The 14,767-nt window shown below is 40.2% G+C and overlaps 1 protein-coding gene across 1 annotated transcript in view; it reads left to right on the forward strand.

The window, feature by feature from the left end:
- The first annotated feature begins 653 nt into the window (after positions 1-653).
- Positions 654-14,767, forward strand: part of SPG11 (SPG11 vesicle trafficking associated, spatacsin) — a 61,687-nt gene continuing 47,573 nt past the window's right edge. The window contains exons 1-9 of the mRNA XM_034784103.1: positions 654-979; positions 2,386-2,570; positions 3,258-3,485; positions 4,805-5,003; positions 5,634-5,771; positions 8,420-8,877; positions 11,900-12,045; positions 12,944-13,076; positions 13,481-13,636. Coding sequence (XP_034639994.1) covers positions 768-979; positions 2,386-2,570; positions 3,258-3,485; positions 4,805-5,003; positions 5,634-5,771; positions 8,420-8,877; positions 11,900-12,045; positions 12,944-13,076; positions 13,481-13,636 — 1,855 coding nt within the window. The 5' untranslated portion in view covers positions 654-767. The remainder of the gene's footprint in view (positions 980-2,385; positions 2,571-3,257; positions 3,486-4,804; positions 5,004-5,633; positions 5,772-8,419; positions 8,878-11,899; positions 12,046-12,943; positions 13,077-13,480; positions 13,637-14,767) is intronic.

Here is a 14,767-nt window from a genome sequence, read left to right on the forward strand (position 1 = left end):
TAGTGTTGACACACGCACAGGAGCAGAGTAAAAAGTCTCTGGCACTCCGCTTTGAGAAATCATGCTACTTTCAAACATTAGTACCCTGTAAGATTTTCAGAGAGCAGCTGACAAAGTGGTAAGCTTCATCGCCATTACAAAATGATTAGTCAAGGTCAAACCAGTTAGGAGTTACAAAATAGAAGATGGATGGTTGGACAATGGGAGTTACGGGTTAAGTTTGATCCAGGTTCTAGGCCCCTTCCAAACTCCTTGAGTCCCGACTACTTGCTCAAATGTGTGTCCCCCCCAGGCTCAGTGACTAAGACTGCATCTGAGATTAGGAGCCCATTGAAAACAGAAGTCACAACATATAATGCTTCATCTAAAATGGACTAGCTAGCAAGCAACCTATCCCAGAGATCCTCCTGATCTGAGCCGACAACTCGTCTCCATGTGGAGTGGCCCCAGACTACCAATTCCAATCACATGCTTCGTGGTTGCATTTCACAGCTAGCACGCACGAAGACTACAAATCCCAGCATGCAATGCTCCAGGTGGCGACAAAGAGCCTCTAGTCTTTACCGCATGGCATTCTGGGAGTTGTAGTCTCAGTGGCAGGTCCACTTCCTAAAGCGAAGAGAGAGATTTCCGGGTTTCCTCGGACCCAGCGAGTCGCATCAGATTGGCCGGAAGTAGTGCCCTGCGCAAGATGGCCGCGGCCCTTGTCCCCCCGCTGAAGCCGGAAGTTCGGTCGGGGGGGGAGCTGGCCGGCAGCCCCTAGGAGGATGGAGGGCGCGAAGGGGGAGCTGCGGGTGCTGCTGGTGCCCCTCGCCCGGGAGGCCCGGAGCCCGCTGGGGGACACGGCCCTGGTCAGGCTCAACAGGGCGCAGGACGCGCTGGGAAGCCTGCTGGCCTCGGGGGGGCTCCACCTCAGGTCCCTGGCTTGCGGCAGGGCTGGCCGGGCCCGCGGCAGCCCCACCCCGGGGCCGTGGGCGGAGTAAGTGGCGGGTCCGAGCGCAGGGGCGGGGGTCGGGTCCCGTGGAGGCCGGGGTCCGCGGCGCTTGGGGCGGGCACGCCGGGATCCGAGCCGCGCTCGGTCTCCTGCTCTCGGCCCTTTAACGCCGTCACGGGTTGTGGGGCGGCGCCCTGACGTGTCCGCGTCTCTCCCGGGGCTGGGTATGGTTTTCTAATCGCCCCAGGGATGCACCGAAGCGTGTTCTCCGGGGCCGTCTTCAAACCCTCACAGCCCTAAGTGTGGGAGACGGAATGGAAGGAGCGAGACTGCAGAGGGCAGTGCTTCTATAGCCTGGGAAATTTCCCCAAAGCTGGGAACTTTGGAGTCAAACGTTTTGAATGAAAATTCCCAATTTCCCACGTTGAAACATTTGACTCACATATTCGCAGGTTTGGGGAAATTTCCCAGGCTATAGAAGCACTGTCAAAAACTTTATCTGGGAATTTTTCACCAGATTTGGGAAATGTTTAGCACTAGGTTGGGAAAAGTTGTCATCACAATATAGAAGCACTGGGAGAGGGCTTGCTGTGACCCAGTAGCCCCCTCTGTTTGTCCTTTGACTGCAGAGATGTTAACCGGCCACTCTCCCTGGGATAAAAACACCGAGGAGTCCGGTGGCACCTTAAAGATGAACCGCATCTGAAGAAGCGGGTTTTTTACCCACGAAAGCTTATGCCCAAATAAATCGGTTCGTCTTTAAGGTGCCACCGGACTCCTCGTTGTTTTTGTGGATACAGACTAATACGGCTACCCCCTGATACTTGTCTCCCTGGAATGGCTTTTCCCATATGTGCTAACTACTTATTGCTAAGCTATCTGTTCCAGCTTGCATTTTGCTGTGACCCTGGGAGAACTTTTCCCAGACCTGAAGAAGAGCTCTGTCACTGTATAGTAGGTACAGCTGGAAAGCTTGTCTGTCTCTCTCTCTCACACCAATATGAGTTGGTCCAATACAAGATATCATTTCACCCACCTTATCTTTCTGAAGTATGGCAATCTCCTCTGTCTTGGAACACAGACAAACTGTTACAGCCTGCCTGAAAATTGAAGCATCACTGACAGCTTAAAAATCACATTATGTTTTGAAAGCGTTGTGCCTATTATTGTTACAAGTAACTCTTATGATCACTATAACTAAAATAGATAAAAGAGCAAGAAAATATTTTTCCTCTTTAGTGTTTAGTTTGGACATTTGATAGCACTTTGTGTGTGTATATTTCACTGTTTTCCTGTCAGTGTCCTGGTTTTATGTGTGTGTGTGTGAATAAAACACCACACTGGATATTTTTAAACTGCTTTGTTATGTTTTCTGAACTGTGGAATCGATTGAAGTTGGAAGAGAATAATGTGAATAAATGTAACATATTAAATATTGTTATTAAATATAGCTTCATGTGGGAGGATGCAGAAAATAATGATCCACAAGGAAACAAGCCAAAACTCCTGGCTCTTAGTAAAAACAATGAACTGTTTGTCTATGAGCTCAATAGAGAGGATGGAAAATCTGACACAACTGCCTTGTACAGCTGGAATGAAGAGAGACTTAAAAAACTTCTGGAAGTTAAAAATATTAGTGAGTACATTCAATGTATATTCCATATTTTTAATTTCTTGGTGATTATGGACCCAATCTTGCAACAACTATTAACATAAGAATGGGCTGCAGGATTGGGCCTTAGGAAGGTGTAAAATATTTTCATGCTGTCATTTTTAATCTGGTGGGTTTGGAACTCATCGGTAATGCTAATGAATTTGTTGAATGGCAATGATATAAATATTACAGACGATCATGCACTTCACCTGATCAAATGAAAATAAGAAGGTACTATAGTTGAGACTATTCTCCCTGATCCTGCAGAGACTTAAGCATATACTTAACTTTACACAGTGACTAGCCTGTTGAAGTCACTGAATAAAGTTAAGCAGATGTGTAAATCTTTGCAGGATTGGGGCCTTGATACATTAAATAACTTTAAGATCCCCCGCCCTGAAGTCTCCTTGCTAAAATATTTTATTTTCAAAATTAGTATTTTTAGTGCCTATCAAAATGTTGTTTTGTGTTCCCCATGTTGGCTTTGTGTAGTAGAAGTTGGTTAAACAAATTAGTGCTATTCTTGGAACTGTTCTGACCTCAGTGATCTTGGCACACTACATTGATCAAAAGGATAAGACAATGAATTTAAGCCATAAAGTGTCTCTCCAATCAAAACTACCAATTTGGATATGTAAACAACTTGATTCTTTAAAAATAATTTTACAGGTCTTTCTTCAATATCGTCTGTGAGGATTCTGTCATTTAAAAAGAACACAACTTTGCTACTGTTGAATAACTTTATTCTTGTGCACCTTGAGTTTCCTGGAGAAGATACAGAATTACAGGCACTTGACTGCTTTATCCTTGATTTGTCTCCACAAGCTTTGGAAAGAATAACAGATGTGAACTTTTGTAGAGGGGTTCTATTTTTGTTAGATAACTCTAGCTGGATATGTATCCTTTGCAATGGAGACTGTTTCCCAATATAATTGATCAAAAAATGTAAAGTCATCCTGTGAAGAAAAAAAATATTTCTTGAAACCCTTTGAGGATTAAACACAAATTTCGTGAAGGAAATTCAAGCCTCACTATTTTGAAGTTATTTCATCCATCTAGTCCATGTGATAGCATAGTTCAGTGTGAAAAGCTGAAGTACAGGTACCAACACGGTCTCACCAAGCCAGTGGAGCTTCATTATTACACAGTAGAAGCTAACTTTTCGGTCTCTTGTGGCAGGATGATAGCCATTTGCTTCACAAACTGTTCAGCTATCTCTATTCCCAGCTAATTTTTCTTACACTGTATAATAATCCCATTATTTTGTTCTTCCAACTGTGTTTTGCAATAAGCAATTGCCAAAAAAATGTGAATGCACGTTTAGAGAGGTCTAGCGTTTTTTAATAATATTTAGATTTTAATTGATTTTTAATTACATTCCTAATGGTTTTACTAGTAACTTCAAAATATTTGTTTAAAGCAATTTATAGGTTGTACTTTCCAAGACAACTAGATACAGTCGTTCAGATTTGAGCAAATTCTGTAGCTTGTTGTCCTGCTTAAATAGCAGTGGTACAATTTCTCATGAGAGACTGGAGTCCATTGCATCATTTTTGGTGGCTGACTTCTTGTTAATGCACCTACTCCAAGCTGTTGTCCAGAATTCAAAAACAGGCTTGTGAACATTTTTCAAGCAGTCTCTCACCAATACTCCAATATTGATTACGTTAATTACTATTCAGAGAGATTGTTTTACTTCAACTTCAGTCCACTCAGTCTGTTGTTCCAACAACCTTGCAATTTGTACTGCCAAAATTTAAAAAGACCTCTTCTGCTCTAGTCATCGCTAATTAAAACTGTACTTTGCACAGTTTTGCTTTTATAATCAAAAACACATATTGTCGAAGAGTGAAGTTTGGGGCAGCAGGGAGAGTGGATATAGAAATGGTGTTCAATATGTGCTCTGTTGGCATAGAGTTTCTAATTCAATTGGACTGTCAGCTTTTTATGAAGCAGGGCACACGTCATACTTTGCATTTTATACAGCACCTAGCGCAATGGAGCTCTAATCCTGATTGGGCCTTTGAGTGCTACTCAAAAACATCATAAAAAATTAATAATTATAAATACCTTGCTGTGCAAGAACTTGAAGACTATATACATATACACCTGCCTTGGGAAACAAAGTACAAGAAATTCACTGTCCTATTTTGTTATGTATTGTTTGCTTGTTGAATAGTTTGAAACCTGTCACTTTCTTTGACTTTGGTGTAAAGACATATTTGATACAGTAGATGGTGTGCATCTAGCAGATGTTGACGTTGCACTCTTCCAAGCAAATGTGGATGATGAGAACAAGAATACAACCATCCTATCTCCCCTCACTTCAGTAAAGGTGTCGCACGATCTCAATGTCGCTGTGATCGTTAATTCTTCTAATTATGCCTTTTCTATTGATCTAAATTTGTATTTCAGGTATGTTTGCTGCAAAATTTTAAAATACATTTTTATGAGGCTAGCTAGTTTTAAATTATTGCCAAACTTCCATCTGTTGCGATCAGAAGGCAAATTCTCATTAGCGTCCATTTGGGTAGGACTGGGCCTGAGATATAGTAAAAGCATATTAAAAAATCATGTTTCTTCAGAGTTTACAAATCAGTGTGCTTCAACATATGTTCTTCCACTTGAGCAAGCAGAAAAATAGCCTTCATGTACTATTGCTATCGGAGGCGAGGGATATCAGATAGCATTGGGTAGTAGCAGCTCCTTGAAGTATCTACAGGTATTATATTGGAACTGCCTAGCAATTTAAATTTACCACCTCTGTTTGATAACTGCTGACTGAAGATTTGACCCTGCAAGAATTCCACGCCTGAAAGAGGATTGCAGAATCATACTCTGGGATTGTATTATGTGAATGCGTTTATATGAAATGCTGTTGAGTTTAGAGAGAGGACCACTTCTCTGCAATATTATCTTCCAGTTTTTCATCAGAATAATTTTGTGACTTTATAGAATAAATATAAAAATTTGCATTTTAAAAATAGTCATTACAATTTTTGGAGGAGGTGTAACTTAAATTATTTTTAATATCTCTATTTGCAGAGAATTCCCTGGGCATTTATTTTGTAAGAAAATTTTTCAAAATCTTCCTGTGACACGACTGGAAGGAATTGATGAGGATGACCTTGCTAGCTCTGACTGCAGCATGAAACTTATGAGGTTTTCTTTCCGGACAGACAGGTATGTAAATATAAATACCTTCTAACACAAGCGGTGACAGTTCCTGCTGCATCATAATCTAGGTCAGAGGTTCTCAAACTGGTGGGCAGACCTCCCTGGGGAGGCATGGGATGTATTCTGAGGGGGCGTGAGAAGCTTTAGGAAAAAACTGCGCACATTTTACCCACAGCAATGAATAACTAGCAAAGCTGATTCCTCCAGACATACAAGGTCCTCCTTCAGATGGCGCTGTGCATTTGACTCTAGATAGCACTGTGCATTTTGACAGATTTCTGTTAAGCTTCCATAGTATTATACAAAGTTGTTGCCATCTGTACGTTAATCCGTTTGCTACGATGCGGTGTGCACATTTAATTGTAAGCATTGACTGCAATAGGAGTTTTGTTTTTGCTCTTATTACAATAGATCATTGGCTCTGTTTGAATCAATGACTTACTGTTTTTAATATTTAGTGAGAGTTGCATGTTAGGGTTTTTTTTATCAGTATATGTACTTGTGTCTAGGAGAAGGGGGCATAAACTACAGACACAAAGAAGGGGGCACAATCAAATAAGTTGAGAGCCACTGATCTAGGTGATTCAAATATTACTAGATTACTTAATTTTAATTACAAATTTTGCAAGTTCTGAAATCAGCTGTGCACAAATTTGTTAGCTCATCTTAGTTTAAAAATCGTGTGGTCCTTAGGTCACTGCTAGGAAATTAATTAGATGGTCTCAGTCCATTTTCCATAGGCCACTAACCAACCTTGAGACAATAGTGTCCTTGTCATACTACTTTGACTTAGATTTTAACAGTACCGACAGACGTGTCCTATTACAAGACCCCGCAAAACTTTTTATATGCTTGACATAGATGAATACATATCCTCTTCCATAAGAATGGCCATACTGTGTCAGACCAGTATCCTGTCTTCCGAAAGTGGCCAGTGCCAGATGCTTCAGAGGGAATGAACAGAACAGGGTAATTACTGAGTGTTCTATTCCCTTTCGTCCAGTCCCAGTTTATGGCAGTCAGAGACTTAGAAACACCTGGAGCATAGGGTGGCATCCCTGACCTTCTTAGCTAATAGCCATTGATGGACCTATTCTGCAGGAACTTATCTAATTCTTTTTTTGAACCCAGTTATACTTTTGGCCTTCACCACATACCATGGCAAAGAGTTCCACAGATGGACTGTGCATTGTGTGAAGAAGTACTTTCTTTTGTTTGTTTTAAACCTGCTGCCTATTATTTCCATCAGGTGATCCCTAGTTCTTGTATTATGTGATGAAGGGGTAAATAACACTTTCCTATTCACATTCTCCATGCCATTCATGATTTTATAGACCTCTATCATATCTCCCTGTAGTCATCTCTTTTCTAAGCGGAACAGTCCCAGTCTTTTTAATCTCTCCTCATATGGAAGCTGTTCCATACCCCTAATCATTGTTGTTGCCCATCTCTGCACCTTTTCCAATTGTAATATATCATTTTTTTGAGAAGGGCAACCAAAACTGCATGCAGTATTCAAGGTGTGGGCATACCATGGCCTTGTATACCAGCATTTTAATATTTTCTGTCTTCTTATCTAATCCTTTTCCTAATGCTTCCGAACGTTCTGTTAGCTTTTGTGACGTCCGCTGTACATTGAGCAGATGTTTTCAGAGAACTCTTCATGATGACTCCAAGATCTTTATTGACTGGCAATAGCTAATTTAGATCCCATCATTTTACATGATGATGTTTTCCAATGTTCATTACTTGCATTTATCAACATTGAATTTCATCTGCCATTTTGTCACTCAGTTTAGTGAGATCTCTTTGTAATTCTTCACTGTCAGTTAAATCCAAAGTTATCTTGAGTAATTTTGTATCATCTGCAAATTTTGCCTCTTCGCTATTCACCCCCTTTTCCAGATCATTTATGAATATGCTGTCACAGGTCCCAGTACAAATTCTTGAAAGACCCTGCTATTTACCTCTCTCCATTATGAGAACTGACCATTTATTTCTACTCTTTGTTTCCTATCTTTTAGCCAGTTACTGATTCATGATAGGACCTTCCCTCTTATCCCATGGCAGCTTACTTTGCATAAGAGCCTTTGGTTAGAGACCTTGTCAAAGGCTTTCTGAAAGTCCAAGTATACTATATCGACTAGATCCCCGTTGTCCACGTGCTTGTTGACTTTTTCAATGAATTAAAATAAAAATAGTCTGAATGTGTCTTGTTCACATGTAGTATTTTAATTTTTGTATTTTAACTATGATGTTTAGCTAGTCTTAGAGATAAACAATATACTATTAATATTAACTTCTTAAATCTTAAGCTGTAACAGCTTTATGTAGTCAGAATAGTTCTCTTGATTCGATGAATGTCTTATTTACCAAAAAACCTTACGAAGTCCTTGAGTAATTCTATGAGAAAATTAAAAACAAAGATCAACACTGAACTTAGTGAAATTTATGAGCTACTGTAGCTGTAAGCATACAACTCAGTTGCACCAAGTAAATAATCAGTATTAAAATAGTTTTAGGTAGATTACTTTGCCAGTATTTTGAGTGCAGGATTTTGGATGTTGTCCATAAATCTTAGTTTATGGTTTTTGGTCAAAGTAACTTTCATTATCATGATTTTGGTGGTTGTACGTTTTTCTCTCTTTCTCGAGGTCATGGAAAGCACACTTGTCCTCGCTATATAACACGTCAAAGAGACCTCACTCTCCAAATTTGGTGTCTAACGTTGGCTTACCTTGGTACCAGTACCTTCCCCATCTTGAACATTATGATTATAAAATCTCTGAGACATCTGAGAAGATCTTGTCCTCCATACCACAAGACATTATCTATATCCTTTCCGAATCAACAAAGAAAGATTATGCAAATATCAATGACGTAGGAAGACAATGGAAAAAAATCCATCCAGGAGGCCTAGAAGAAATGATGAAACTTGAGTGTAAATCTGTGACGGGATTTAGTGCACTGTTTGCATTATCAGCAGGTGACAAAGGATTGATTGTTGCTCTGTGGGACTTAGAGACACAAGATGTGACATATTATCACATTGGCAAAAACTGTATTTATGTGGATTGCAGTGGAGAGGAGCAGTTGTGTGTCATTCAGACAGGTGAGTTTTTTGGTTTTAACTAATATGGTGAAGACTTCTGTTGAAAACATTTTGATCTGTACTAACAATATGCTTCCCCTGTCTACCTAATATGATTCTCCCCAATTCATAATGCTTTTCTGCTGAGGCTGAGTGTCATATAGGGCCCTACCATAGCTTTGTGGCCCTGTTTTAACAGAAATTCAGTATGTGTAAATTAAACAAATTGGTGCATAGTTTGTCATTTTTTCATATACTGATTTAGTATGAATTCACCAATTATAGTGAATAATTACATTGTATAGAAAAATCTATAACCGTCCAATTTTATTTTCAGGGTTTAGATAGGAAGTACAGTTATATTTGCTAAATCTATGCTTTATTTTAAACCCTGCCATTTAGAACATTGTTTCAAAGACAGCGATTTATCATATGTCTTGTTGTAAATGAGGGGCTTCATGAAAAGTTTAGTGCCAAATCCTGCTTTGAGGTATACATTTGCACCTCATATAAACTCCACTGGGAGTTGTGTGTGCTATATTTGAAGGCAGAGTTTGGCCCATAAAACGTGGGCCCTTCCTCATGGCTAGGGTTGCCAACTCTGACTGAAGCTATTCCAGGAGATTTTTTCCCCCCAACATGACATAATGTCATTTTCTTAAAATATCCTATTAAAATCTCCTGGATTGCTTTCAGTGGTCTCCGGGAGATCAGTGCCAATTCCGGGAGACTCCAGGCCAATCCTGGAGGATTGGCAACCTACTCATGGCCTGTGACCCTGAATCTTAATCAGATTGGGGTCTTTCTGTTCAGTACATTTTTCCTTTCTTTTTTGGCTGCTTTGTTTCCCCTGTATTTTCCCTTAGTTTCTCCTTATGTTACCCTCAGCGTGGATGTTTTTACTTTTGCTGCAAAGTGAGCAAGTGGCAGCCTCTTTTGATCTAGGAATGGGCCTTTTGTAATTGCTGCACAAGCAGGTAGTTCATGCTTTCCTCATAGGTCACACACGCAAGCTCCATGGAGTGCTTAGTGAGTTTCCTTGCCTCCATGGATCTTCATTATGAAACCTGAATCTGTCTACTAACTGATATTCTTAGTATAGTGTACATCGTATTAACTAGTTTGTTAAATGCATTCTTTTATCTGCTGGAGAATCTTATGTTTTGAATATCTGAATTTGACCTTAATCCAATGATTGTTTGTTTTTTTTTCATCTGAATCCGTGAACCGTTCTGACTTAGTACCAGGAGAGAGAAGGTAGGTGAGGTATTATCTTTTACTGGACCAGCTTCTGTTGATGGAAGGGATAAGGAGGAAGGAAAGCTCAAAAGCTTGTACCTTCCACCAACAGAAGTTGCTCCAATAAAAGATATTACCTCGCCTAACTTGTCTCTGTCATGTCCTGGGAACAAGGCTGCTACAACAACACTGCAAACATAAAACACAGATTCTATGGATATTTACATAGGTAAATCACTCTGCCCAGGATGCCTTCCAAACAATGGTCCTCTGCTGTGTCACTTGATTCTCTGACTCAAACTACATTCTTGTGTTCTCTTCTGCTTCTTCTGGACATGAGCACATGTAATCGTATATTTCAGTGGATAAGGATTTTGCTTATGACTGATTTCTTTGCTATGTTTGGACATGAGGGTTTCTTTCAGGAATGGGACACTAGATTGTCATGCAAGTATCATGTATTTTTAGTTTTGATTAAAATACTTATTTTTTTGTATGAGAATTTATATCACCTTGTAACTTTGATGTTTATATACTTAAGTTGTGAGTTTAGAGATGTTTTCTTTTGAAAGTCGTAAGAAAATTAGTAAGATGGGTGTGAAAAGATGATGGTGTGACATTCTCTCCTCAGAGAGCCCAGAACTGTAAGCTGCTGTGTTACCTCTCTACCTCAGCAAGAGAGAGCTTTGCTGGCGCTTAAACTGTGTCAGCTCCCAGCCACACCAGTCTGTCTGTCTCACCAGCAAATTCCTTGAGGCTCTGCCAGCCATAACCTTGCCTTGCAGGTGACATTGAGTGCACCCCAGTTCCCAAGTTCCCCAGAAACGTCTCTCTGCAGTATCCAGCTTCTATCACTAAACAGTCACAGAAATGACCAAGTCTGCTGCTTCCAAAGAGACTGTGCACACCCCAACCTGTTAGTTTACCTGAAGACTCCACTTACTTTAATACACAGCGCTGAGATGGGTCAGAGTAAAACGAAGCATACATTTATTAACAAAGCACATAGATTAAGTGATACTGAGCAAGAGAAGGCGACAGGTCTGGTTACAAACAAAACAAAATCTCGCTTGAACTGTAGCAAGCTACAGTCTTTGCCTACACAGCTTTCTCACTTCCCTCAAGCTATCAGCATCTCCAGCCCCTCAGGCAGGAGGACCCTCCAATCACAGAACCAGAGGGTGTTTGGTCCCTTCGTCCCCAAAGTGATGGATAACAAAGGAGTTCCCTCTCTTTCCTTTGATGGTCCAGAAAATCTTTGACATGTATTCTTTGATAAGTAAAGCCAGACAGTTTTTCTCCCTGGTTGCTTGTTCTTTGGGGTGCAGGTGCCAAGCCGCCACTTCTTCATCTTCTGGTCAATTTGTTTTCTCAGTTGGCTTGATCACTTTGTTTACCTGGGAGGTAAATGGCCTTTCATTGTTCTTGACTTGTAATCAAGCCATGCTGTTTTCTCATCCGCCTGTTGGCCTGATCTGTGCAGACAGGTAAATCCACATTCCTTTCACTAGGACAGACTTAATTATCAGCTGCTTCCACAATTTATTTTAAGAACATATTTCCAGCACACCTACATAACTGTGTGTACACCACCCATCCATAGATCACACAATGATATTCATGACCCACATGTCACCAGGTATATGATACTTTACAGGACATTGTTTGGCTACATATTCTGACAACAGTGTGATGGATGTACCCTTTTCATCTGTGATGCCCCTTTATGCCACTGGCAAAGTCCAGTTTTAAAAATATTAAATGTAAACAATATATTGACTGTCATTTTGGTTCTTTTATTTAGAGCATGGACTCTCCTTGATTCTGTTTGGTTTAACTCAAGAGGAATTCTTGAATAGACTGATAATCCATGGAAATGCTGGCATTGTAGATTCTCTTTGTCATCTCAATGGGTGGGGAAGATGTTCGATTCCCATACATGCGTTAGAGGTAAAATAAAATGTAGTTTATCTATTATAGGTCAGGAGAATATGTCCTTAAAGTAGTGTAAGTAACTTATTTTAGTCTCTCATCATTAATAATGATTTTACCAGTCCAAAAAACAAACAAAAAACCCCACAACAAGTTGAGTTAAGGTTAAGAATGTGTAAGTGTGTATCAGTCACTTAAGGGTAAAAAAACAAAGTACAAGAATATTGTAGTTATTAAAAAACAAGCATTAAAAATCCAAGAAAATAAGGAAATGTGAAGTAAAGGCTAACATACTGTAGAGAGAGTGACATTTTTTTTCCTAGGCGAGAGCCCTGGACGAGTGCATGGAAAAATATTGGTCCTGAAAGCATTTGTACTGATCTGCCAAATCAACATGTTTACAACTCTCTCTTTCCTGTGATTTTAACAGTTGATATTTCACAAGTCACTAGTACTAGATTTTTGCTTTTACCATTTCAGCCTTACAGATCCAGTATGAAAATTTATAAGCTCAGGCACAACATTAACATTTACTTGCCTGGCAAAACAAACAAACTGCTTGTTTCTCTAGAATTTTTCAAGGCTGCAATTCCATCTTTTAGATGAGGGCATTGGTTAAAAGTCCTGATGGCTGGTAAAATGTTGGACCTTTAAAACTGTCGACCTACACCAGTTCCTTAGTAAGTGTCTGACTATTCAGAACTGGATCTTGGACAAGTTTTATTTATTTTTTAAACCCTGATGAGATGTATAATATTCATTGCTGAATTGATACTGTGTCTAAATTGCTTTGTTTTTTTCCTGTCCCATATGCTTCCACTTTATTATCACTGAGCTTAAAGAAAAAATATTAGCAGTAATTCACCAATGCACCTTTTTAGAATATTTGTGACAGCGTGGTTGCATCTTTCTTTAGGCTGGTTTGGAGAACCGTCAGCTAGACACAGTTGACTTCTTTTTAAAGAGCAAAGAGAATCTTTTCAATCTTACTACAGCCTGTTCCTTACCAGAGCAATCTACCAATATCACACCCCAATTTTACTTAAGAAGTAAGTCAAATATTTTCAGCAACATTAACATTTCAATTGAATTGCTTTTTTATTTGTAGGTAGTTATTTTTTTGTTAGGTCAAATTGCCACTTCATTTATTCCCACTCTGGTGTATGTTTGGATGGCAATACTCAGTCTAGGCTTGTCCCCTACAAGTGAATGAGAGAAAATTTGTACAAGACTTTCAATATTTAAGCTGCTTCGCTGTGTTCCAATATTGTGCTACACTAAACATTTTTAATGTGAAAAGAAAGTGGTGTATTTGCAAAGTGTGACTGGGTTAATAACACAGTGTAAAAGATTTAGGTGACTTACCTTTCTGGCCTATTAGTTTAATTCTTGTTATGTAATGTGATCCATCATCTTTTATTGTGTGTGGTTTTAATTTCCTATATGATTATAGGTGTGGAAGAATTGAAGCCAGCTTTAGATTTACTTTGCTCAGCAATCAGAGAAAATGATTTGGAAGCTCAGAGTAAACACTTCTCTGAGCAGCTGCTAAACCTTACCTTGGCTTTCCTTAACAAACAAATCAGAGAGATTTTTAGCCACACAGAAGGTAAGATTACGAACATGGATAAAACGTAGTAGCACATATCTGGCCTTGTTTCCATGAGGAAGAACTAAATAGCACATCTTTATTTTTAAGATTCCCAAACTCTGTGCACAGGTTCTAAGTTTTTCAAAACTATACTCTTAGGATTCTCACTCTCACAAATGAACTTGGGCTGGAGATTAGATTGAATCAGAGATCATATTTACAGGGAAGGGGGAGATGAAAAGTTAGGCTGAATAAGATGCACATGTCGGCTGAAATAACTAAGATAAATAACTGACCAAGCTCGAGGCCAGTAGGAGTCTGATTCAGCAGCCTTAACTCATGTGTAACCCCCATTGAACTTAGTGGGAGATTTGCATGTATAAGGATGCAGGATCAGACCCTAAAAGGGCCAATGTGTAACATAAGAGTTGATATCTCTGTAAACTCTTAATCCTGAATTCCAAAAAGTAGCTAAGTATTATTTCCCCTGCTCCTTTCTTCTTGGGTGGAAGACTTTTCCCTTCCCTGCTCCCCAGGTTACAATCCCACTTCCAAAGTCTTGTGTCGTGATCTTTCTAGCCAAAGAGAACAAGGTAGGACTCTTTAAAACCTGTAAATGCTACCCCCATATCAACTGGAAGGATTGTTGTGGACCAACACAGTGGTTCTTAACCAGGGGTCTAAGGCCCCCTGGGGGGCCGCAAGTAGGTTTCAGGGGGTCTGCCAAAACCTACAGGAGTTTTGCAGGGCCAGCATTAGAGTTGCTGGGGCCCAGGGAAGAAAGCCGAAGCTTAAGCCCCATCGTGTGGGGCTGAGGCTGAAGCCGAAACCCAAACAACTTAGCTTTGCAGGGCCCCCTATTGCGTGTGCCTCTGGGCAATTGCCTTGTTTGCCGCCCCTTAACACCGGCCTGGCTTTTAATCTAGTGGATATACAGAAAAACAGTTGTTGTGGCACAGCTGGGCCAGGGAGTTTTTATAGCATGTTGGCAGCAGGGCCAGCTCCCGGGTTTTGGCCGCCCCAAGCAGCCTAAAAAAAAAAAAAAAAAAGCCGTGATTGCGATCTGCGGCGGCAATTCGGCGGGAGGTCCTTCGCTCCGAGCGGGATTGAGGGACCGTCCGCCGAATTGCCGCTGAATAGCTGGACGTG

The sequence above is a fragment of the Trachemys scripta genome, chromosome 10 (genome assembly GCF_013100865.1).
Source record: "Trachemys scripta elegans isolate TJP31775 chromosome 10, CAS_Tse_1.0, whole genome shotgun sequence".
Classification (NCBI taxonomy): domain Eukaryota; kingdom Metazoa; phylum Chordata; order Testudines; family Emydidae; genus Trachemys; species Trachemys scripta.